The sequence below is a fragment of the Olea europaea genome, chromosome 21 (assembly GCF_002742605.1).
Source record: "Olea europaea var. sylvestris chromosome 21, O_europaea_v1, whole genome shotgun sequence".
Lineage (NCBI taxonomy): Eukaryota > Viridiplantae > Streptophyta > Magnoliopsida > Lamiales > Oleaceae > Olea > Olea europaea.
In genome coordinates, this window is record NC_036257.1 from 5,573,239 (window position 1) to 5,599,827 (window position 26,589).

General features: G+C 35.2%; 2 protein-coding genes across 2 annotated transcripts in view; both read right to left on the bottom strand.

Moving 5' to 3' along the window:
* The window catches only part of LOC111370453 (transforming growth factor-beta receptor-associated protein 1 homolog), a 9,907-nt gene extending 988 nt beyond the window's left edge, over positions 1 to 8,919 (bottom strand). Inside the window, exons 1-13 of the mRNA XM_022992164.1 lie at positions 7,657 to 8,919; positions 6,844 to 7,119; positions 5,370 to 5,566; positions 5,085 to 5,226; positions 4,232 to 4,540; positions 4,071 to 4,143; positions 3,871 to 3,919; positions 2,932 to 3,223; positions 2,700 to 2,755; positions 2,156 to 2,224; positions 1,952 to 2,063; positions 876 to 965; positions 327 to 497 (exon numbers count right to left, since the gene is read on the bottom strand). Of these exons, the coding sequence (XP_022847932.1) occupies positions 327 to 497; positions 876 to 965; positions 1,952 to 2,063; positions 2,156 to 2,224; positions 2,700 to 2,755; positions 2,932 to 3,223; positions 3,871 to 3,919; positions 4,071 to 4,143; positions 4,232 to 4,540; positions 5,085 to 5,226; positions 5,370 to 5,566; positions 6,844 to 7,119; positions 7,657 to 8,673 (2,853 nt within the window). The 5' untranslated portion in view covers positions 8,674 to 8,919. The remainder of the gene's footprint in view (positions 1 to 326; positions 498 to 875; positions 966 to 1,951; positions 2,064 to 2,155; positions 2,225 to 2,699; positions 2,756 to 2,931; positions 3,224 to 3,870; positions 3,920 to 4,070; positions 4,144 to 4,231; positions 4,541 to 5,084; positions 5,227 to 5,369; positions 5,567 to 6,843; positions 7,120 to 7,656) is intronic.
* Positions 8,920 to 19,583: 10,664 nt separating this feature from the next.
* On the bottom strand, positions 19,584 to 21,276 carry LOC111370035 (NAC domain-containing protein 72-like). The gene is made up of 4 exons (XM_022991748.1): positions 21,267 to 21,276; positions 20,377 to 20,681; positions 20,090 to 20,287; positions 19,584 to 19,691 (listed from the first exon to the last, which is right to left on the bottom strand). The coding sequence occupies exons 1-4, from the start codon at positions 21,274 to 21,276 to the stop codon at positions 19,584 to 19,586; spliced, it is 621 nt and encodes a 206-aa protein (XP_022847516.1).
* Positions 21,277 to 26,589: the final 5,313 nt, after the last annotated feature.

The following is a 26,589-nucleotide window of genomic DNA, read 5'->3' on the forward strand; positions in this document are numbered from 1 at the left end:
CCCTCTCTTCTTTTCTTTCTACTAGCAAAACAAAGAGCAAGCTTATTAAAAATAAAACGATTATAAACAGGTGTTTTTGCACCACCCTTCTAGAACAAATTAAAATAGATGTAACAATAAGAGTAGGCTCCATAGAAATAAATGTTTATCCAAACAAAAAATGGTTGACCTTCGATATATATTTTATTCATTATCAATTATAATAAAATACACAAAGGTATTTTTTATTTGAGATGAAGTAACTAAGGTCATATGTATATATAGCTAAATTGGCGCACAAACTATTACACAATACCAAAAAGACAAATGGCCCCAACATCACAAACCTTGTAACAAACAACGGTATCGTCAGGGTACATTGCAAATAGTTTAGTTCCCAGACGAGCATGACAAGAACTGCAGACACTCTCATCATTAATAAGAACATGACGCGACCTTTCTTCCAATCTTGCCAAGCTTGCATCAATATCCAAAGCACGGGACATATTGTGCACAATCTGATAACATAAAAACTTACAGATGGTCAAGGCTGGAAATAGCACACACTGTACAGTGAACAAAATTTAAGGCTAGAAATTCATCACAGATATCTCCATGAGTAGAGCCAAGCTAACGGAATCATTTTAACCATAAAAATTCCAAGGCAAAATATCCTAGATTAGATATTCCTAGGACCGACCCACTCAATATCCAACAATATGAATCAAAAGAAATAAGTAATCCAGAAGCAACAATGACAAATTTTAAAAGAGAAATTAAAATGGCCAAAAACAAACTTTCTACAAAGAATGTACGTGTCTATATCATAATAGAAGAGATGTGAAGCTTATGGTGACATTAATTAAACTATTAGTAGCAACACATCCCAAACATACCTGTCCTTGACGATGATGATGAAGTCGAGCTCTCAGCATTCTTAATATTGTATCAGAGGCAAGCTGGAGTGGCATGGTAGGAGACAATCTCTGCAAAAGAAAAGTTTAATACAGCCAGTAATGAAGAGTTGACCAAAAAACCAAGTAAAGATAATAGTGTAAAAAACATTGTTCACACAAACAACCTTTCTTAAATTTGGGTCACTTCCTCTTCATTCAGCTGAAAAACGCAACTTTTGAAAAGATGGCCCCTTAAGAATAAATTTTCTTTTGTGTTTGGCTCTGTGTAACCATTCATTGTTGTTTAGGCATAAAAGATTAAAAATTATTAGTTTTAGCGGAATTCTGTATAAGAGAAATTCTGTGTAAGGGAAATATGCTCATCATATTTGAAGAAGGCTTTGTGCAACCTATCATTGTTGGTTAGGCAGAGAAGAAGAAGAATTGTTAATTTCAGTGGAATTTTGTAATTATTACGTTTAGAAAATGAAGTTTATCCTACTCATTCTCCTCCATCTAATTGTTTTTTTCTGCACAACAATTCATAAAATAAATAAGGGAATATGCTCAGCATGCAATTGAAAGCAGGATTTCTGCCAATATGAAAGGGGGTGGACTCCTTGACCTAAAACTTAAAGCATTACATTAAAATACAAAGGAAATAGCTGTGGTACTTAATTGCTTCCAACATATGTAACAGAAAGGATTTCATTCTGTGCAACCTATCATTGTTGGTTAGGCAGAGAAGAAGAATAATTGTTAATTTCATTGGAATTTTGTAATTCTTACGTTTAGAAAATGAAGTTTATCCTACTCATTCTCCATCTAATAGTTTCTTTCTGCACAACAATTCATAAAATAAATAAGGGAATATGCTCAGCATGCAATTGAAAGCAGGATTTCTGCCAATATGAAAGGGGGTGGACTCCTTGACCTAAAACTGAATGCATTACATTAAAATACAAAGGAAATAGCTCTGGTACTTAATTGTTTCCAACATATGTAACAGAAATGATTTCATTCCAAGTATTCCTCTATAAAGCATAAAGTGCAAGCGGGAGAAATAGAACTTGTACCTCCAGGACTTGCAACGGATCCAGCATTTCTCCATGGTTGTGGAGAAGGCGAACTGCAGCTTTAAACATGGGCTCTCTACCATCCTTTGGATTCAAATACATCTCAAGTAACCTGATGATATAACATACACATGAAAGTAATATTATGAGGAAAGTTCTTATCATGGCATTCATTGAACTGGAAAGTGAGACAGATGAACTAACTGCATATAAGCATCTGGTCTACCAATTTCCACACAATATTGTTCAGCAGCTTCACAGTCCTCCAGTTTCCTGAGATAAAGTAAATGTCCAATATCGTTTTATGTCCTAATAAATAGTCATTTATTATACATGCTAGCTGAGCAATTATAACCCTCAACTCTTCTATAACTAAAGACTACCTTATAGTTTATTTTTTCATTCATCCCCATCCAATCAAAGACTTTTGGGGAGTTTGGTAAATTCATTTCTGGAATCATAAGATAAAAAAATATTTTTTTACCAACTTGTCATCCTCATCATTTATCTTCATAGGTGATAAAATAATCATTTATTTCACATGCTAGTATACCGATGTGTACAGAGTGCATTCTAATGAGAAATGACAGCGTGTTGCTATTTAGCTATTTAGAAATCAAATGTACCAAAATCGAACCATGAGAACTCAATAGAATAGACAAGATTGGAATCATCTGTTTGCAATTTCAGGGACTGAGAATGGAAAGGGAGTGTATACAATCACTTTGACAACAAACCGTAAACTTACAAGGCCAAAATCTGAAGCACTAACGTTTCATGACCAAGCTTACGGTAAAGAATAGCCTGTCAAAAATCATGATGCTACGTCAGAAATAAAAATACGAGAATCAAAATCATCTTCAGTTGCTTAACAGTAAACTATTCAAAAAGAAATCATTTTCAGCTGCTCAAGTGCCTAAAGGGAACTGAATGCACAGCAACAAGTAAAACCTAAGATGACTCAAAAAATCATCGAAAACCTTTTCCAGCCATAATTCAGATTCTTCAATCAAATCAAGGACGTCTTCCGCATCATACAAGTCTGATGACTCTAAAAAGATCTGCAATCTCTCCCTGACAGGAGTATCAAAGATTGAGTCTTCTCCAAATTCAGAAACATACATCTCATTTTTTAGCATGCCAGCAACAGAGTTTTGAGTTGATAGTTCCATCTCATAAGTTTCAAGTGCTGACTTGGCAAGTAAAAGTGCATACGTAGTATGAAATCGAGTGTCATCAGAGTATTGTTCTTCAATCAACCACTGGAGATATCTGCACTAGTAAGCGATAAGCATTAGAATTTAATTTGCAGTAACTAATATGATACCTAACATGGATGTTCGTGACAAAGAAGAGAAGGAAAGATGTGCACTTCTTAGTTCATATTTAAGTATCTTATTTACAGCTGATCCTGGGTTAACTAATCCACACTTTTATACATATATAGGCCAATTTGACAAATCTTAACCAATTTCGTAACACTTAGTCAAGAATTATTAAGTTTACTCTTGAATTTAAGGAGTTAATTTGCAGATAAAACTAAAAAGAAGAACATTTCCATTTACAGAAAAGCTTATTAAATAGGTGAGGAGTTTCCAAATCAAATGAGATCGCCAGAGCACATAAATTGCAATATTTCATGAACATTTTGAACCAAACAGCATTATCAAAAATATGCTGAGAGACAAATCTCAGGGAAAATTATGGTACGAATTCAAAAACCAAGAGACAGATAGAGAGACACAAGCCTACTGTAAAAAAGAACCAAGTTGAAGCACTATGCCCTCGGAACATCATAAACTTTTTCTTTCCTTCTATTGTAGCACCCACCCCCACTTAGAAGTTAGTAATACCCAATACCAACGTTCAAAAAAAAATTATTGAGCCTGTTCTATACTGCAAAAATTACCAGGCCATACCTTTGAAGAATTTCCACTTTTTTGAGATCAATTGCAGCAATAACGTCATCTGAAATTTGGAGCTTACGTTAGAATCAACCAAAAAAAAAAAATTAATCAATGAAGGATGTAAGAGCAAAAAAGATATTATAATTGCAAGCTTGATTCTTATACAGCTTTGAAGCCAATATTCCTGAACATGTGCTCATTATAAGCTTTACCTGGTGATAGCTGATTAGTTCTTTTTTCTGATATCAGTACTTGAACAGCAAGCATCTGGTTGATATCTGCAATCTAAGGCGAAAAATCAATAACCCATCAGCAATCAGATATGCCATACGTAAAGCACAATGCTTATAATTTCAAAACTACTGTTACATACCCATCCAAGATGCTGAAGTACCAGTTCTTGGTCAGAAGACTCCTCAAGAATCCTTGATGCCTCTAATGCAGCTGTTTCTCGGCCAAATATAACATTTCTAGAAGAAACGTTTAAATCAGTAGTCGTATCTTCATTCTCTCTTGTTGATCCAGTTTCCTCTGATTGTCCTCTATAATATCTTCCCTGTGAATAATTTCTAGCAAGTATGCGCCAAATACCCAGAGCTTTAGCACTCATCCCCTTACGAGCATACAAAAAAGCAAGTGCCCTTAGGTGACCAGAGTCATTCAATAAAGCTTCTAACTCCTCCTGCACTGCCCATTGATTTTCATAGTTAATGTTTAAGCTGCTCAACAATCCCAATGACAATTATTAATCAATAAATTGCAATTCACAGAGGTGCATACAAGAAACTAATGCCAACTCTATAATTAACCCTAAGAAAATAGTATGAAACCTAAAACCCTACAAAAGATTGTAAGCTTCAGCAAAGAAAATCATATAATCAACTTTGAGATCTCAATGTACAAATGGCAATTCATTCAACAAAAGTCATGACTTAAGGAGAAGAACAGGAAGAACCATACAATTTGTAATTCCGGTAGAGAGAAGGGGGTGGGGGAGTTCAACAGGGCTCACAACTTCTAAGAGTGGAACCTATAACTGAATTCTTTCTGCCAGCTAAAGAACGGCAGTGATATCAAATGAAATTAAGATTCATCACTCTACTTGAAACTTGACCGCCGTGTACAAACAAAAGAATTTTTCAGATAAACGAAGTGTACAAACAAGTTAAGCCAGTCCATAAATGAAAATTCCAGTTACGCAAGGAAAAAGGTGCAATAATGCATACCACTACACAGCTGTTCTCACTAGATGCAAGTCTTTCCATATCATCTACACGATTGAGGGCTCTATACAGATACATTAGAAGTGTGTCAACTCCCTCCCTAACTGAATGGGTCAAATCTCTATCACGACAAGCTTGCAAATATCTACAACAAATAAGCGTAGTTAGAGTGAGAAGATAAGATATAAATTGAGATAGTGAAAATACAGAATGATTTATCCACACATAAGACATGTCCCTTCTTTATCTGCCAAAGTTAATTATTTACCAACTAAAAATCAGAATCACCTTATCATGTTTTGGATTGCAGACTCTAACAAATCAGCTCTACTAGGTGGATTTAGATGAAACTCATCACTTACAGCAGTCTCCACACCTGCCTTCTTAAGAAAAACAGCTCTTTGAATAGCTGTCAACCCATCATCTATAACATTTTGAAGAGGTGCTGGAGGAGGATGCAATCCCCAATACCGGTTCCTGGGAACCTGAAAATACACAATTCATTGAGTTGTTCTCAGACAATTCAAAAAAAAAAAAAATGAAAAATACATTGAAAAACAGGGAAGGTGCTATACGCGATACACACAATGAAATGACATGTAAGTATGCATGTGCAGAAAGAAGGGAGATTGGCGGAGAGAAGTGTTCTATTTTTTTTTCATTTATCAATTGCACATTCCTCCATCTGTCTGTAGTATCAATAATAAATACAGAAGCTACAGCATCTTCGTTTTATGTTTTACTTATTTCTCCTAAGTCCCTAGATAATGCCCTTGTTTGAGCCCCATTTTTGCGAAGAAAATGAATTTTTGAATAGTGTATTGACGGGAAATGTGTGGTTAAAAAATAAAGCAAAATTTTTGATTTGCGTATAATATTATTTTATTGAAGAATGTGTGGTTGAAATGATGTCAAATTACTGTTGAAGAATATATTTTGGTTGAAAAATGGGGCTCAAACAAGGGCAATAACTCAATAGACAACTATAAACCAAAGAGCCAAAAGCTAAGCTTCGTAATTATAAGCTTGGTGCTAGATACCTCTTATGAATGGTCCAGTCAAATCGAATAATTTTCACCACATCAAGGACATGTCAAATTTGGCCTCTCTCTCTCTCTCTCTCTCTCTATTCTGTACCATTCCAGTGAGATAGCATCTCTGTTCTGAAAGCAAGATCCTTTAGAAAAAGCTAGCTATAAGCTCAGTAATATTAATTTTATCAATTATACAAACACAATGCTGTTTTGACAGCTAACATAAAACTTCAACACATCTTATCACATGAATCCGTTTGAAAATTATTCATGTAACCAACCCCAAACATAATGCGGCTCAATTTTTTGGTGATGTATACAACCACCACGTGTTAGTGTTTATTGAGGATAGCATGTTTTACATGACATCCACAGAAATTTCCATTAACAAGAAAGGGAGTGTAAGCAATCGATAGATAATTGACTACAAAATACATGTGACATGTTATCCTGTCCAGCACTAGAATTCTTAATAATGAAACCCTTCCCTTAACCTTCTATCATAAATTCATATGTTTTGAGGCAACGGCAATTCTTATTCAATCGAACACAATTGTGGAAAGACCAAACACATACCCAGTTTAACACAACCTATCTAAAAACCTTGATTGAAACAAAAACACGTAAGCCTACCAATTGCTAAATCACTTCAGGAGTAATGGTTTGACTATTAATTATAAGAATAGCAAACGACAAGTGAATGTTAAATCATAAGCATTTAGATATACCATCAGGGTCCAGCGATTTGGGTCCCGCAAGATAAATGGGAAAAGCTCAGAAGGCTGCATTGTTTCTGAAAGCAAAAAGTGATCCACTGCTTCCTCAAAGTGCAAGTCAAACAACAAGAGGAAGCCGACCTGGGCATGGACAAAAGAAAGCATTTCTTTTGTCAGTTCACCTTCACTCTGTAGCTCTTCAACCAAGGAAATGGTTTCTTTGAAGTTCTTCTTTCGCAGCAGATCCTTGATTTGTTCTTCTCCAGAAACTTTTCTGTAGCACAGAACCTTGCATTGAGATGGATTACATATTACGTCAGGACGTCTCAATAACCAATACATAACACATCAATTACGTCTCAATTCAAAAGTACTAAGTTTAAGCTCATATATATTCAATTCAAATCCCAGTGTAGATCACAAACGTGACCCCAGAATTACAAAATCTTTCCTAGCTCAAATCATACAATAACAGGTACCACAAAAATAGTTACCAGAATCATGTCCAGATGCATAAGTCACACCCATATGTTTAGTCAATGGTTTTGATTCGCACGATTACTTTTACTCTAAATTGTAGCAATAGGTCATCTTACAGCAAGCCTTCAACTTTTAGCATATAGTATAATTAATTACTGAACTAAAAAGCACATTATTTTCCTCAACTCCTCATCTTTTATCAGCAAATCCATCAGAAGCTGTGGACATTTTGAAACACATCTTTCCCATTGTGTGAAATATGTCAAATTAAAAATGTATGCAACATTTTGGTAATATACTATTAACAAAATTTGGAAAAAGATTTCAAGCTAAAGAATCCCATACCTTTGAACATGTTGTTATGACAAGCAGCTTCCCACTCTCATTCTCCTCACCATTCACAATGCATAGCCCTCCACCTCCATCCCCAACAACCATAAACCTCTGAACACAATCTCCTGTCTTCTTATGATACAACTCCGCCTCAGCATTCCTCACACCAACCACATAAGACCCAATTTCTCCAATGGAATCAGGAACCTCCTTAAACACCAAGCTGCCACCCACAGGTTGCCCCTCAGTATCCACAATAATACCCACATTGTCGACCATCAATAACACCCTACACTCCCTAGCCAACAACTTCAGCTGTGGAGAACTAGAAGAATCTGGTAGGGAAAAAATCAATCCACATTGTCCATTTACACAATTATACAAATAATACCCAGTCTTAGAACCAAAAACTAAAGAATCATCTACCCACACCAGATTCATTATAGTCCCGTCGAAAATGCCCTGAATCTCCTTCAAAATCACCAAAGACCCACTTAGAATCAACTCCGCCAATACCAACTTTTTTCCCATCCCAATCGCAAATAAACTATTGCCATTGCTATTATTAGCATTAGCATAGTTATGATTAGTATAACTTCCACCGTTAGATGTTTGGGGAAAAGGGTTATTACCCAACTTTTGGACTCGGAATTTACGACAACATGCAGTAACGCCTTTGATAAGACTAATTCTTTTAGCAGGTTGGAGTAATTTATCATCAAGCAAAAAGAGAAAGCCATCGCAGTGTACTACAACTTTACCGATGTGGGCAAGTGGGTGGATCGAATTTACAGAGCTACCAGAGCCGGATATGGAAACGCGTCTGAGAAAAGAAATTCCGGGAGGGGAATCCGGGGAATACTTGAGAGAATATAACAACAGAGTTCCGGAGAGGGTACCGAGATAAACTAATGTTTCGGTGTCAGAGAGTTTTGAGAGTGACACAGATTTGATCGGAGAGTTGTTGGTATCTACGGCGGAATCTGCGAGGGGTTCAAGAACTGTGCGGGACTTGGGTTTTGCAGCCATTGGGATTCTTAGGATTTAGGGAAAGTTGGAAAAAGCCCCCGCCGGAAAAATTATCAAACGCCGGCCGCTAACCAGACCGCCTTCTCATTCTCTACTCTCATCGTGATAACCAAATTCTCCGGGCTGGATTTTGAATTCCGATTCCCAAGCTTCTGCTCTAAATTTATCGTTTTTCTTTGACTACTAGTTTCATTCAATTCAACTAAAATCGTGTACAATAGCGTCCATTATATTCGTATGATTATAAATATAAAGAAAGTATCGACCACTTAAATTTTTCTTTGAATATAAAATATCCTATCATATAAAAATGGCAATTCTAGAGGCACGTAGGGGTAAAATTGGATTCTTTCATTTTGTCAAAATGTAGCAATTTTTTTTAATTATGGAAACAAAAATAACGTCGTTTGTCTTAAATCATTTATCTATTTTCACACGCCATTTTATTGCAATTATCACCTCCACTGCAATATTTTCCACTTTCACACACTACATCCAGCTGATAAAGAAGGAAATTGAATGATTTAACAAATTAAACAATAAAAAAATTACAAGCTAAAATAAAAAGAAAAAAGTTATTATAAAGTTTTGAAATTAAATTGAAATAATTAAAAATAAAATAAATATTATTTAATTAAAATTAAAAAAATTGCGTTTTATCGTAAAACAAAAAGAATTAAAAAGAATTTTAAATCAAACAAAAAATTATTTATAATATGAAGAAAAAAGAAATTTTAAAACAAATTTAAAAATATGTATGTGTGTAAGAAAAACAAAATAAAAGAAAATTACTTAAATTAAATAAAGAATATATAAATTTCATTTAATTAAAATTAAAAAAATTAAGATTTATCGCAAAAAGAAAAGAATTAAAAAGAATTTTTTTAAATCGAAAAAAATTATTTACAATATGAACAAAATAAAATGAAACCAAAAAAATAAACAAATTCATTAATTAATTAATGTGGGATGGAGAGATCTCTCCGTGATTTCTCCATCCAACCATCCCGCTGCGTGTGAATGTGTGTGGAAGAAAAAAATCTCTCCATCCACGGAGAAATTTTTTTTCCCTTTTTTTTTTATTTGTTTTGCTTGTATTATAAATAATTTTTTTCAATTTAAAATTCCTTTTAATTCTTTTCTTTTAACGATAAAACTGAATAAATAAAATTTATAAAAAGTTGAATATGACTAGTTAGGGATGTCAACGAGCCGAGTTGAGCCGGCACGCGAGTCGAAACTCAAGGCTCGAACTCGACTCGAGTAAATGAAATGGGATATTTTCGAGCGAAGCAAAAGCTCGACAAAAAAAAAGACTCGACCCGAGCTTTCGACTTGGATCTCTCTCTCTCTCTCTAATTACATTGGCACTGCTACCTTGTTAAAATAAGGCAGCAAGCCGCTAGCTGCCTTTTTTTTCGTGGTGTTTTATTTTTTATTTTTTAAATAAAGCCCGAGCCCGAGTCGGCAAGCCACACGGGCCGGTTCGGGCTAAGCCCAGAACCTTAAAATGGGGCTCGACACAAGCCTCGAGCCGACTCGGCTCTTACTTTTTTAGAGTCGAATCACGGGCGGCCTGAGCCGATAAGCCTAATTGACATCCCTATGAGTAGCTACATAGTTGGTGTCTTGTCTTGCACAATGGTAATTCTTTAACTATCTTAAGAAGGTTATTTTTGAATAAATTTGATTATTTATAAATTTCTATAAATAATTATTTTTTAATATTTAAAGTTGAAAACTTGAGAAAAATAAAAATAAAAATTAGTTAGTTACTTATTTTGATAGAAGGTTGAAAAAAATGTAAAATCTGAAAACTAATATGTTCAAAAATTTGGGAAATTAAAGTTATTTGAAGGTAAAATTTACATTTTCTGAAGATAGTAATACACATTAATTTCATCGATATGCTTACATATAATTTATTTCCTTGGAATGGAAGATCTTTATATTATCCGGTGAAAATACTAGAAAATTACAAAAACATGTGGCGAAAATAATAAAATATTAATAAATAACTTTTATTTCTAATCCTCGCGTGTCAACTTGGAATTGCTTTTGGAGACAACGACGGGTTCTTGATATGTTTCTTTGTTAGAATATAATTGATTTTAGTAGTATTTTCGATGCTATGACGGTTGATTGGTGAGTTAATTTGATCGAATAGGGTGTTTGGTATGAAATAGTAAATTGATGGGCAATATGTGGTTGAAAAATAAGGAAATTTTTTTGATTTACGTGTAATATTATTTTAATGAAAAATGTGTGGCTGAAAAGAAGAGAGAAAAAAATGCATTTTGAAAAAAATGAGTACCAAACGGGGTGTAAATGAAACAATGTTTATTTTTTGTTGAGATTTGTCAGTAATTCTGTTCTTCGAATATGTAAGAGTGACATTTTCATTCATGTAGATAGAAAATTTGAAAAGACTCGCGTCTCATTAATGGACAAAATGTTTACTAATACTATGGTTTGTGTCTTGTTTGAGTGTGTAAGAGTTACATTGTTGTTAACATAGATAGAAAATTACTCGAGTGAAGGTAAGCTATGACGGTCGATAATAATCCAATCTTTATCGGGACGGCATAAGCACCGCTCCACCGGAAATTCCCTTTGCCCCTACCGTACTCCATTTTGGTAGTTTCCACCTCCTATCCAGAGTTGAGCCCTAGGATTTAACGACGGATTTAAAAAGCCACCTACAGGACGCATATGCAAGAAGCAAAACCAGGATAGTCACATACATCAACCCTAATACAAAAATGAATATAACCACATGGAAAAACTCCTAGAACATTTTTTATTAACCTTCAGGAATTCAATAATGAAAACTTTCTTGAAAAGAATCAATTAAAACCCATATCACCAACTCATTAGAAAAATGCAATGTGTTAAAACTGGATCAATTCCCGACTTAGGCAAGAACTACACAAACTATTTCATAGATGCAAAACTAATTATGAATTTGAAAGTTTTATTTATTTTTTGATCAAGCTTCCTGACTTGTTATGTCGCAGAAGATGCTTGGGTGGATTCAAGGAAGATAGATTATGCAATTTTGAAATCATACTTGTCACAATATTATAGAATAATATAAACTGATCTATTACAGAAAGTACAAAAATAACAGGAAATAAAACTGCATCGATATATATTTTCACTAAGAATATTGTAATTCTGCAACTTGAGGCATGTGTGCACACAGTTTCCTTAAAACAAATTGTTCCCTCACCATAGGTGCTTGAAGTTCAGTTTGGACATTTGTCTCCCAAGATACAATGGAATAATCGGTAGAATCTGAGCACTTAAATTTCTACGCTAGCGAAATGAATCTGTGCCAGAATAGTACCACCAAGACTTCCCGGGATATGGAAAATTTTTCTAAGAACTAGAACTGAAAATCATGCAGAGATTCGAAACTGGAAATGCTGAAGAATAATTCTCTAGTTGTGAATGGTGGAAAATGGCCTTAGTTATAATTTTGGCCCCCATGAATGGAGAATAAATTTGTCCATTAACTCAATATTGTAATGGCAATTACCATTGGAGTTTCAACAATTTTGGAAGCCAAAAAGTCAGTTGAAGAAAGTCAAAAAAAATTGCAAAACGTGGACACCTCTAAAGACCCAAATTTTACTTGGTTTGATCCAATATTCGTGTACGTAAGTCGCGCTCGCACACAAATTCAAGGCTCAATATACGATTTTGATCCTTTATTTGCACCCTCCCTTCGCGTGTACGTGGAGATAGCCTCTATCCCACACATGATTTCATCAACTTCCTATGTAGGATTAACTTCAATATTGTTTTCCCTCCTACATAAATCATTTTTCAATCGTCTACTTTGAACTCCAATTTCTTATTCACACATTTATCATTTTTGACAAGTAAATATACGATTTCAATCTTCTCACGAAGGAGAATATAGATCAACTTTGATTTTCCAAATTGAAACAACGGGGTCCCAGCTAAAATTGTGCAAAAAGTTAGAACCAAAGCCATTTTTCCAACAATATTAACCATTGATGGGATATTATGGTCAACTGCTCCAAAATGGCTAGAACCCCCACCTTCTGTCATCACGCTTAAATGTCCAGTCAAGCCACCCAAGTTGTGGCTCTCTGCCAAGAATGGGAGCTTAATCTTGACAAAATATATTTTCGCCCTGTATTCTCGTACATTTTCATGTTTGCCATCCTCTCCCTAATTTCTGTCAACTCTGATACAAGCTAACTATAGAGGCCATTGCCATCTTCAGACAATGCAGAAGATAGAATGGTTGCTCTCCTGTTTGTCAACACTGCCTATGCTTTTTACAAATTTCTCATTTCAACCATCTGTTTTTCTTCTGCAATGCCCTTTGCCACCCAGAAGCGATTTCTCTGTCTATCAACCTCGACGCTCACTATCACATCTGTAGGAGACAAAGTCGTAGGTCTGCGTATCTCAACTCTCTCGCCTCCACGTCCTCTGTCTCCTTTGATACAACATCCCTGTAAGTGAGGTCTGTCCCCACGCCGTAATCACCTTAACACCAGCAAATGCTATAATTGACAAGTTGACAAGGAATTCTTTCTCGTCATCTACATATAAGTCTCCAACTGTAATTATGTTGGAAAATAAGGGGTTGAAGAAGAAACAATAACAAAATTATAGAAACAAAATGAATTAGAAATCATGAAATATGTCAAGAACGAATTTGAGGCTTGAACACGGGATCGTTGTCCTCAAACTATATTTGCCCCCTCTCCATATGAAATGAGATTCTTAAGGGTGTTATGGCAAATGGTTTGAAGGATTTTAACAAGCCTTAATGCAAAAAATAACAAAGCACGAGAAATTTTTCGCCAAAACTTTATAAACACAATAAAGAAGAAATGAATATGAGTTATAACAGGGATTTGATTATTTGTGAAACAATATATGAATTTCAAGATGTTTTTCTTGTTATTTTCCTTGAACATGGCTCCACTTATTTATAGACCTTCATCATGTACACGAAATGGTTCCAAAAACCAAGTGAAAGGTCACCAAATTTGAAATGAAAACGGTAAAAAATGGCTAGCCAACGGTCACAAACGCTACCATGCGACCGCATGGCATAATTCCATGTGATTGCATGGTTTAAATGTAACTAGCCCACAACCTCTCGGTAAGTGACTAGGCCATGCAGTTGCATGAGCTAATATATTGGGCAACCGTTTGTTTTTAATTTCAGCACCGTCCATCGTCCATTTTGTCTTTCACAGAAGCTACCGACCAGTTTCATCCATATGCGGCCACCATCCATTTGTTCCAGGCCACTATCCATTTTGGCTTTAATTTGTTGGTTTTGAACGACCAACTTCAACAATTCCCCACTTGTTCAAAATTAACAAAGTCTCATATTCAATATATACGATATTCATGCATAAGAATTAGATATCTTTCAATTTGAATCTAACCATAGTGTAATTCAAACAAAGTAAAGTCGGAATTAAACGTAGCGTGAAGCTTTAAAACAGTTATTCCATGTGACAATACCGGTAAGAACACACACACGAGTATCATGCATTCTCAAGTTCCTCATAACTTGCTTAGCGCTTTTATGGCCCTGCGCTTATCCTTTTAAGAGAGGAACTCCTACTGTCTATTGAGGCGACACCACCTCGAAGTTAGTCTAGATGAAGTTCTTCCAGTACCTTTGTTACTTTTAGAGGTACTTGTGGTTTAGCTTTGAACTTCATTAAGAGCTTTAAGCTCAACCCTTACATCAGTAACAACTAGCATTATTTTCATTAGGATAGGGTTATTGTAGATTTGAATAATGTTGCAACCATCCACATATCGAATGACTTGTTGTTACCCTTTGAACCCGTGAATTACTTTTTGAGTAATGACAGGTATGGTTGCCGTCATTGGTGGACCTTTTTAGTTAAATAGTTTCAACTCCATCCTACTCGAAGTAGATGCCACTAATATCTATTTAGTGCTTTAGTTAAAGGATCCGCTAAATTCTCAATTGACCTTACATAATTTAGGGAAATTATTCTATCTTTGATTAATCTCCTTATGTAGTCATGCCTCAGACTCATATGTCTAGACTTTCCATTGTATACCCCGTTATATGCCTTTGCTAACGTGGCTTGACTATCACACATGATACGTATTGAAGAGATATTCTTCGATCTCAAAGGTATCTCATATAAAAAATCCTTAAACCACTCAGCCTCTTTCCTAGTATCCGATAAAGCTACAAATTCACATTCCATGGTCGAGTGTGTTATACATGCTTGTTTCTTTGATTTTCAAGAAACAGCACCTCCTCCAAGAGTAACTACCCAACCCGAAGTGGATTTTCTTTCACCCGTGCTAGATATCCAACTAGCATCGGTAAAATCTTCCAATATCGTCGGGAATTTAGTATATTGTAGGCCCAAGTTTTTGATTTTCTTTAAGTATCCAAGAACTCTCACAATAGCCTTTCAATGATCATTACTCTGATTGCTAGTAAACCTACTAAGTTTACTTATTGTATAAGCTATATCCGGTCTTGTACATTGAACAGGATACATAAGAGTCCCTATAGCACTTGCATATTCCAATTGAGCAATCGCCCTTCCATCATTCTTTATTTGTTTTGAATTTGGATCAATCGGGGTACTACATTCATTTATGTTCAAATGCTTGAACTTATTTATCACATTCTCAATATAATGTGATTGACTTAGATAGTAACCCACACTAGTCTTTGTGACTTTGATATCTAAAATGGTATCCACTTGTCCAAGATCCTTAATCTTGAATGTGGAAGAAAGAAACCTCTTTGTTTCTTCTATTTCGTCCATGTAATTACTCATAGTCAGCATGTCGTCAACATACAAGCATATAAATGCTACATAATCATCACAAACTTTAGAATATAAACATTTATCAACGATATTACGTTTAAATCCGAATGATATTATTTCTAAGTCAAACTTCTTATGCCATTTCTTTGGTGCTTGCTTCAGACCATATAAAGATTTCACCAACTTGCACACTTTATGTTCTTTCTCGTCATCTACATATAAGTCTCCAACAGTAATCATGTTGGAAAATAAGGGATTGGAGAAGAAATAACAACAAAATTATAGAAACAAAATGAATAGAAATCACGAAATACGTCAAGAACGAATTTGAGGCTTGAACACGGGATCGTTGTCCTCAAACTATATTTGTCCCTTCTCCATATGAAATGAGATGCTTAAGGGTGTTATGGAAAATGGTTTGAAAGATTTTAACAAGCCTTGATGCAGAAAATAACAAAGTACGAGAAATTTTTCGCTAAAATTTTATGAACACAATAAAGAATAAATGAATATGAGTTATAACATGGATTTGAATAATTGTGGAACAATATATGAATTTCAAGATGTTTTTCTTGTTATTTTCCTTGAACATGGCTTCACTTATTTATAGACCTTCATCATGTACACGAAATGGTTTCAAAAACCAAGTGAAAGGTCACCAAATTTGAAATGAAAGTGGTTAAAAAAGGGCTAGCCAGCGGTCACAAATGCTACCATGCGACCGCATGGCATAATTCCATGTGGTCGCATGGTTTAAATGTAACCAGCCCATAAACTCTCGGTAAGTGGCCATGCGACCGCATGACCAAATGGCTCATGTGGCCGTTTGTTTTTAATTTCAGCACCATCCACCGTCCATTTTGTCTTTCACAGAAGCCACCGACCAGTTTCATCCATATGCGGCCACCATCCATTTTGGCTTTAATTTGTTGGTTTTGAACAACCAACTTCAACAAATCATACCTTTGCTTCCTCCCTCAAAAAAAACATTTGCATATCTTTCGAAAGGAATCATTCCAATTTGAACCCCAGGGGATGCTAGCCTAATAATAAGCTGAAGCTCCTGAGCCATAATACTAAGGAAACCACCGATACACCTAGCAAAAGCATCTGGCACCATGCTAACTGATTCAATAAAGGAAAAGGTTCTACATGATGCATTAGATATAGAATGCATATCAGAAGAATCATGATCTAAACTAAACCCAAAATTGAGGATGGAAAAAGTAGGTGGATGACCCTCATTTTGAGTTTTTCCTGTGGGACAGATGAAAATAGGCTGCGGATTCAGATATTCTAGATCATGTATCGAATTTGAGAAAATCTGGTTCTCGGGACAGTGGTTGTAGTTCATATCATTATAAGTATCTTTTCCATCAAATAAGAGAACAATACTTGCTATTGGATTTCTTTCAAGCCTTTCTTCAAGAACTCATGCCCTCTTCTGGATTTCTTCCACAATGTTAGTCCCACCATCTGCAATAAGTAAATTAACAGCCATTGTAGCATTTTCATGACCCATTTAAGTCATTCTACACTGAGGAACATTATGTGAGCACTTTTAGATAAATAAACTATAGTAAGCCGGTCAAAAGGTCCCAAGTTACAAACAGCAAGCTTAAGAAAGTTTAACTTTGAGCCAGACACTCTACCACTAACATCAAGGATAGTGACAAGATTAATTGGTGCATAGTCAATGTAACAAGCATCATCTAAGATTGGTAGTGCTTGCACGCCAACAAGAATTGCACTTCCAAACACAAACTCTGAAGTAGCTATAGCAGAAAATTCAGGAAAAGACTTAATAGTTACATTATTTGGATAACAGCGTGAAGTTAGTGATGACAGATCTACAGAGACTACAAGTAGAGGCTCATCATCAAAGTATGATGCGGCTTAGATGAGGTTGTTAATGGAGGCTGAAGAACACGAAAGAAGTTGGGTGGCTAATATTTAAATGGGACATAATAGTGTAGGATTATTAATTGTTTTAAATTACCGGATCTTTCATGTTAAATCATCAAGAAATTGAAGAACTATAGTGGAAGTGTACCTGAATCAGACATGGTTATTTGCAATAATGAATTACGCGGTCTTGTCTTCCAAATCTACACGCAGTCTCCTTTTTTTTCTCTGTGATGGGATGCAGTAGAAAATGAATAATACGTATGTGTGATCTGGGGACCATAACCGTATTTATATAGCGACACCCTTTGACCTAATTCGGCCCATCATAGAATTAGGACTTAGGCCCGGTCTCTACACATATGTAAACCCACACTTTAATTGGATACATTAAAACCCAAAAATCGAAGCCTTATTAGATCACTTTAATAGGGATTAACCGAATTTGATAGCCTTTAATTTAACACACAATTATTCACACATATAAGCTCACCAATGGATTAAAAATCCTTTCAGTCTCCCACTTGGGCTATATGTGTAACCTTATAATTGTGAATTAAACATAACCTTATGAGTATTTAGAATTTTGCTATCATTACCGAATGTATCCCCAAACAATCACATCCATCAATCATATCAATATAGGATCAAAGCGGCTTTCGCTACTTTTATGTAGCTAAACCCATCAATGGTCACATATATCGATACAACCGAATGACATAGATCAATCATGGATGTGTAGCATGGAAATTACATGTAATGTGATATGTAACATGCCTATTTCCAACTGGTCCACCTTAATACCTTAGTGAGATCATTTTAAACAAGTTCAGAGATAATAAACCTTATAACCGAAAATAACTTTATCCTTAAACTGTATCCAAAATGACAATATATGTGTCTAGCACAAAAATGCAAACTCCCACTGAAACTAAATATCTTCAAGAGACATTACACCCATATGAGCAGTGTGTTCATAAAAGACCATGGATATTGATCCCTTAGTAAGTGTATCCACAACCATGGAGTTTGTTTCAATATGCTCTATTGATACTTGTTCACTCTGAAATATTTCTTTAACAACCAGGAATTTGATCTCTATATGTTTTGACTTCGTCGAGCTCCTGTTGTTATTGGAATACAACACTGCTGATTTATTGTCACAAAATATTTTAAGTGGTCTTTCTATATTGTCCACAATTCGCAGCCCAGTGACAAAATTACGCAACCATATTCCATGATTTGATGCCTCATAACACGCCATAAACTCCGCTGCTATGGTGGAAGTAGCTATGAGTATCTATAGGGCTGTAAGCAAAAACCGAACTGAAACCGCATTTTAGAAACCGTCGGTTTGGTGCCACGCGGACCCGGTCAAAGAAATGGTTTTGAGCCAAACCGAACCGGTCAAAACGATTTGGTTTAGGTTTGAGAATTTTAATTTCGGTTTAAAACCAAACCAAACCGGCGAAAAAATATATAAAAATTAAAAAATTAAAAAATAATTTTTTTTTGAAATTTTAAGACTTTATGTGGGCTATAAGACCATAAATAACACATAAAGTCATAAACTCGACCCGACCCAATCCGATGGATTAAAGGAAAAAAAAGAGGAAAGATAAAGTCATAAAACCCAAACAGGCAAACACGATAACAAAAGTTACAAAGCCCTAAAAGTCTAGAATCAAATTTCCAAGTTTCTCCGTCTCTCACTCTCTGACTCTCTCCGCCGAGTCGCCGACGCCGCTGACTCTCTTCTTGCAATTTTGCAGATTATTTTTGCTGATTTGATCCATACTGGCTCATCTTGATTTTCCTTTTCTCTTGGGGTTTCAAAGGTAATTTTTCTTACTGTTGTTGCTTATAATCGTATTTCCTTTAGATTACACGTTTTTAGAGATAATTTGTTAGCTAAACATAGAAATTATGTTGAATCCTCATCTTCTGTTGATTGCCTGTTTCTTTGTGGAAATGTTATTAATTCAATTTTTTGTTTTGGGTGAGATTCAAAATGGGTATTAATTCGTTTTCTGTTATTATTTCATTTTCTACGAGTATCAAACCATGTGATCTGTCATATTCTATGTTAATGTCACCGACTCACCAAACTTGGAAGATATCTGATATATTTGTGTAAAATCATGCTTTAATCTATTGGGTTGTTATGTTGATCTTTCACTCGAATTGGTTTGTGGTGAATGGTTTAATTTCAACACAACCTCGATCTAAGATTCTGTCAGCCTTATCTCCATTATCTTCTTGTGCAGGGTCTTCCTTGTTTAACTGTTTTTGGGTAATTGAAATTCTGAAATTCATCCATTAATGATTAATCTTGCCATCCGTGTTTAACTGTTCAAGGAATCTAACAGCAAGTGAAGTGAGCAATTGTTCTAAGGTGAGCAATTTTTGAGTACTTTTAATCTTTTATTATAAGGTGTGAACTGTGATTGGGTCATCAATTTTGGAATATTTTCACATTGTCATTTGATTTCATTTTCTTTGTTTTATTTTTTGATTTTAAGTTAATAAATTTAGTTCTTTAAATCTCTTATAAATGGAAAAAAAAATTTAATTGCTTGCTATAATTTATGAGCCCAAAATGTAATTGCTTGCTATAATTTAATTGCTTGCTGTAATTTATGGCAATTAGTTAACCATAGAATCTGAAAACTTTTACATACCATCTTGTCATCTGGAATTGCATTTGTAGAAGAACATGCGACGTCCTTCATTTGATGACTCGTAAACTCATGCATTATCCAGTTAGTCTTTGTTCCTTTATTGCTATTATCAGATTTTCTTTCATAATAGACAAGCACCTTTTTCCGTCCAACTTCTTGGCCTTTACTTTGTACAATGATGTCACCCCCCGTGGCTTTCTAGTAACCATCAGCGGCAGTCCGGTCCGGCCGACATCCTTTAAAAGTAGCCTTCACGTGTTCCACTCATCGCGCTTTCTGATAATCACATTAATAAATTCCAAAGAATGTAAATATAAAAGATAACTGAGGAAGATAATATAAAAAGAACCACCAAGAAACATCAAGAAATAAAGAAACTTACGGCAAAGATTGTTGGGATGGTACTTGTAGACATCAACATCTTTTATGGCATCAGTCGATATACGTTTATTCAGAATTTTAAGGTTCAAGTAGTGTAACAGCTCCTTGTCTGTCGGCATGAATCGGTAACCAGGCGGGATAGTTTCTTCAACATGAAAATTAGAACTTTCTTGTGCGGCCATGACAACGTGTTTGCCTTTGTCAATTGTGTCTGGAAGTAAAATTAAATGTATGGATGTTGTATTGATTATGAGTATTATTTATAGTAGTTATGTAGACAGATGGATAGAGTTAGAAGAGGATTAAAATTCTAATAGATTTAGGTACTTTCACTATCTCCACGTGTCTATCATTCATCCCTTATCAATTTTGTGCATAACTTGTTTACTAGTTTACTCATTAAAAGAGGATTAAAATTCTAACTTAAAAAAATTTGGAAACTACTTTTTGCTCAAGAGAATGTTCTATTTCACTAGTATACATTTAAATGCAACCTCCTGCTCACAAAAAATAATTACTACTCTAACTGGGCTTCCAAGTTCACAAGTAGATATCCACTTGGTAATCAAGTATTCTTTCAGAAAAAATTAAACACTGATTAATTCAATTTCTTAGCTATTTATATCCATATACATGCATAGACAATATAATGTTTTTTTAAATCACACACATGCGCCTCCGATTTTTAGTTTGTTTTACTTCAATTTTGTTTCTTATGGATGATCCAGGAATTTAACTACGCCAGCTATATACTGCGTATCTTGGTTTATTGTTGTTTAGGGGGAAGATTTAGCACCTGTTGACATATTGGCATATCTATATTTTAATCTGCTATTGTTAGAATCACAAATATGGATCATGTTGACCTTTTTGAAGAAGAAAATTATCTTGAGCCAAATGTAGCTATTGATAATGTAGAAGTTGATCAATACCCAGATTTCACTAAGGGTAAAAAGGGAGGTAAAAGATCTGATGTTTGGGATCATTTTAAACTGCATGATGAAAAGGCAGAGTGTATTTACTGTGGGCAACTTTACAAGTATGGCAACAAAAATGCAGGGACTAGTACATTGCGAAACCATATTGAGTGCTTATGTAAGAAATATCCATATAGGGTTCCAGAGAAAAAGCAAAAGACTATGAGTTATTACACTAAATCTAAAAATGATGTTTTAGAAGGCATTACTAGTTCTGGACAAGTTGTTAAGTTCACTCAAAAAGGGACTAGAGAAATGATTGCTAAGTACTTCTTATTGGCAGAGTTACCATTTAGACATGTACAAGATGAAGGTTTTCGATTATATACAAAGTATTTTTTTCCAACATTTGAATTTCCTTCAAGAGTTACAGTGGCAAAAGATATATATCAATTGTACCTTGATGAAAAGAAGAAACTGAAGAAATAATTGAGTAGACATAGGGTTTGTTTAACTACTGATTGTTGGACATCCATCCAAAATATTAGTTACATGTGTTTGACTGCTCATTGGGTTGATGATGATTGGATCCTTCAAAAACGTATTATAAGCTTCATTCAAGTCCCCAGTCATAAGGGTAATATGGTGGTTTAGGAGTTAATTTCTTGTCTTCATGATTTGGGAATTAAAAAGATTTTTTGTGTGACTGTCGATAACGCCTCATCTAATGATGTTGCAATATCGAAATTGAAAGAGAGTTTTCAGGAGAGTAAACATGGTCTAATTCTTGATGGAGAAATGCTTCATATGAGGTGTTGTGCTCATATTCTCAATCTCATTGTTTGTGATGGTCTAAAAGAAATTAGTAGTTCTATTTCATCAATTCGCAATGCTGTAAGGTTTACTAGGTCTTCCCCGTCACGATTGAAAAGGTTCAGGGAGAGTTGCAAGGAGGTTAACATCGAGTCTCGAGCTTTGTTGTGTTTAGATGTGACTACTAGATGGAATTCTACCTACTTGATGTTAGACACTGCAATGAAATTTAGAAAAGCATTTGGTGCTTTAGAAAGTGATGCAAATTACACAAAGTACTTTGATGAAGAGAGAAGAGGCGATGAAAGAAGTGGTTTACCCACTCCATTCGAATGGGATCAAGCACAAATTTTTGTGAAGTTTCTTAAAACATTCTATGATATGACATTGAAAGTTAGTGGCTCTTTATATGTAACATCTAACACTTTTTTTCAAGAGCTTTGTGAAATTCATGGGGAGTTGAATGAATTGGCTAAAGATCCTAATAGTTTGATGGGAAAAATGGCAATTAGCATGCGAAGAAAACATGATAAGTATTGGGGCAATCATGAAAAGTTTAATGATTTGTTATTCGTGGCAACAGTTCTTGACCCGAAATGCAAGTTGGAATTACTTAAATTTGACTTTAAAATCATGTATAATGAAGAAATTGCTAAGAAAATGTTAGCAAAAGTAGAAAATTCAATTCACAGGTTATATAACTGCTACAAGGAAATGATGCCTCTACCATCAAATGAGATGTCTCAAACTAGTAGTCAAAGTCAACAACCTACTTTGGGTATTTCTAGACCCATCCCTTCAATCTTTAAAGCGAGACTTAATCGAGATGCTAGGTTGGAGAAAAATGATTTGGTAGATTACTTGTCCGACCGATGTGATGATTTGACTGAGGAGCCATTCGACATTTTGATGTGGTGGAAAATAAATGCTCCTAAGTATAAGATTGTCTCCCAAATTGCCAAAGATGTATTAGCGATTCAAATTTCTACAGTTGCTTCTGAGTTTGCATTCTCAACTGGAGGTCGGATACTTGATTCCTTTAGGAGTTCATTAGGTGCACGGATGGTTGAGGCTTGTATATGTGGAAAGAATTGGTTGCAAACTAAGAAGGAACCTATAGTGCTGCGCCAATATGGAGATTCAATTAAAGTTGTGGCAAGTGATTCATATTTTCTATTACCATATTTTTGAAGATTCTCTTATCTATCTAGTATCTAATACTATGATCATGTAATGAATGCATTTGTTTGACTATGCAGACAATGAATCATGCGTGACAACAATTGATGTTTGAGTATATGCGAGAAATTGAGTTCGTAACAACATATAACCGTAAGCTTGTATAATTGTTATGTTTAGATATTATAAATAACTTCTTTAATATTGTGGTTGGTTATTCTCTCTGTCTAATCAATAGCCTTTTTTCTTGCAGATATGATCACGATTTGGACATCATTCATGTTTTTGGCTTTATAATTAACTTAGTAGACTTATTGTAACGGTATCGTAATGCCATTAGCTTAAAAATGGCGAACAAAAAACTATGTTTAAGTTTATTGTGATTTTTCTTTGATTTAGTTGGTACTTAAATTTATAGTAGATATATCTAGTTTGTTTTAGATTTATTGTTAGTAACTAGTAAGATATAAATATATATTGAATTAATGGCGTAAAAGTAGACAGGTAAAAAAATATACAGGAAAATCGACGGTTTAAAACCGGACCAAACCGTTAGGTTTAGGTTTGAGTTTTTTTCAAACCGTTTAAAATGGTTTGGTTTAGGTTTGGGTTTTTTCCAAACCGGTTTAAACGGTTTGGTTTGAAAATTTGTCAAAAATCGGTAAAACCAGACCGCTTACACCCCTAAGTATCTACTTAGCACTCTTCCAGGAAATAGCACCTCCAGCAAGCAGGTAAATATAGCCTGAAGTGGATCTCCTACTATCTTGGCATCCCGCGAAATTGGAATCAGAATAATCGACGATCTCCAACTGATCCGATCTTCTGTATGTGAGCATGTAGTCTTTTGTTTTCTGTAAATACCGCATAACCCGTTTGGCTGTTTTCCAATGATCCATTCCCGGGTTACTTAAATATCTCCCTAACATCCCATCAATGTATGCTGTATCCGAACGTGTACAAACCTGAGCATACATCAGACTCCCTATAGCAGAGGAATAAGAAATCTTCTATATTTCTTTAATTTCTATGTCATTTTTAGGGCACTGACTTAAGCTGCACTTGTCTCCTTTAGCCACAGGGGTGTCACCTGGTTTACAATCTTGCATAGCATATCTTTTAAGTATCTATTCGATATAACTCTTTTGTGATAACCCAAGAATATACCGAGAACAATCTCGGTGTATCTGAATTCCTAATACAAAATAGGCGTCACCAAGATCTTTCATCTCAAAATTCTTTTCTAGAAATCTCTTGATTTTGTGCAATAAGCCTATATCGTTGCTGGCAAGCAATATGTGATCGACATATAAAATCAGAAAAATCTCCCACTGAACTTGTGGTATATACAATCATCGACCAAATTCATCTCAAAACCAAATGAGATGATCACCTGATGAAACTTGTAATACCATTGACGAGACGCCTGTTTGAGTCCATTTGCAACCAATGGGTTTCGCACCTTCAGGCAATAGATCGAGGTCCCATACGTTATTGTCCTTCATGAACTTTATCTCTTCATTTATGGCATTGAGCCACTTTTGAGAGTTAGAACTTTCCATGGCTTAACGGAAGTTGATCGGATCATTTTCCACCATTCCAATGTCAACTTCATGTTCTTGGAGAAATACGATGTAATCATCTGAAACTGCACTTCTCCTCTCTCTAGTGAATCTTCTTAATGGCATTGGTTCTTGAGGCTATAGAGTTTGTTCTTCTGGAATAATTTGTTGATCTTGAGAGGGAGGTATGACATTGTCTTGATCCAGAGTTGCTTCTTGAACCCTGATCATTGTCAATGACAATTGGAGGAATTTCAACATATTCCTCCTCAAAGACAAAGCCTGTAACCCTTTCTCCCCCCTCGAACTCAACATCCTCAAAGAACCGAGCATTTTCTGTCTCGAAAATTGTCTTAGTTGTGGGATCATAAAACTTGTAACCCCTGGATCTTTTAGAATATCCAATAAAATAGCAACTGATGGTCCTTGCGTCCAGTTTCTTTTCATTTTGCTTATAGGGCCTTGCCTCAGCTGGATACCCCCAAATATGTATATGCTTCAAACTAGGCTCTTGCCCTTCCAAAACTCATATGGGGTTTTATCAGTGGCCTTAGTTGGAACTCTGTTGAGTATATAAGTTGCGGTCTTTAATGCTTCACCCCAGAGAGATTCTGGTAAGGTAGAATGAGTAATCATACTCCTCACAATGTCCTTAAGCGTTTTGTTTCGTCTCTCAGCAACACCATTCATAGTGGGCAAACCCGGCATAGTGTACTGTGGGACGATACTACATTCCTCTAGGAATTTAGCAAATGGTCCTAGACGTTGTTCACGTGAACCGTCATATCTGCCATAGTATTCACCCCACGGTCAGATTTGACGCTTTTAATCATTTTGCCGAGTTGGTTCTCAACTTCAGTATTATAGTTTTTGAACACATCCAGTGACTATGATTTTTCATGAATGAGATATACGTAGCCATATCTTGAAAAGTCGTCTATGAACGTTATAATATATTGTTGACCATTCCAAGAACCCGTAGGGAATGGTCCACAAATATCCATATGTATAAGTTCTAAGACATCCGAAGTTCTATTTGCTTGAAATCTCCTTTTATTGGTTTGTTTTCCCTTTATACAGTTGACACGCAAATCATAATCTGTGAAGTCAAGAGGGTCGAGAATCCCGTCCGACACAAGTCTCTCAATTCTCCTTTTGGAGATGTGACCTAATCTCTTGTGCCACAACGAGGCAGAATTCTCACTGTTTAATTTTTGCTTTACACTTTGAGTACTCACATGCAAGGTTTCATTATAAGAAGCAATTGTATTAATTGAATAAAGATTATCGTAACCTGATAAAGAACCGGAACCAACCAATTTTGAATCATGAAACAAACTAAATTTTCCATTTTCAAATGAACAAGTATAACCAAATTTGTCCAAAACAGAAATAGAAATCAAATTTCGTCTAAAAGACGGTACAATAAATGTCTCAACAAGATCCAAATAAAATTCAGTCTTTAATAATAATCTAAATTTTCCTATTGCCTCTACTTCTACCTTCTTGTCGTCACCAGCATAGATGTATCTTTCACCATCACTTGGTTTTCGACAACTCAGGCAACCCTGCATAGACATACTGATATGAGTTGTTGCACCAGAATCTATCCACCATGTATGTTTAGGCACCGAAGTTAAATTAACTT

Bases quoted from the DNA above. Each gene is read 5' to 3' on its own strand.
- LOC111370035 (XM_022991748.1), bottom strand. The intron at 20,288-20,376 runs GTGATTATCAGA...GATGGTTACTAG, and splicing joins ATTCTTTGGAATTTATTAAT to AAAGCCACGGGGGGTGACAT. The intron at 19,692-20,089 runs GTATGTAAAAGT...ACCCAAAAACAG, and splicing joins CAATTCCAGATGACAAGATG to TTAAACAAGGAAGACCCTGC.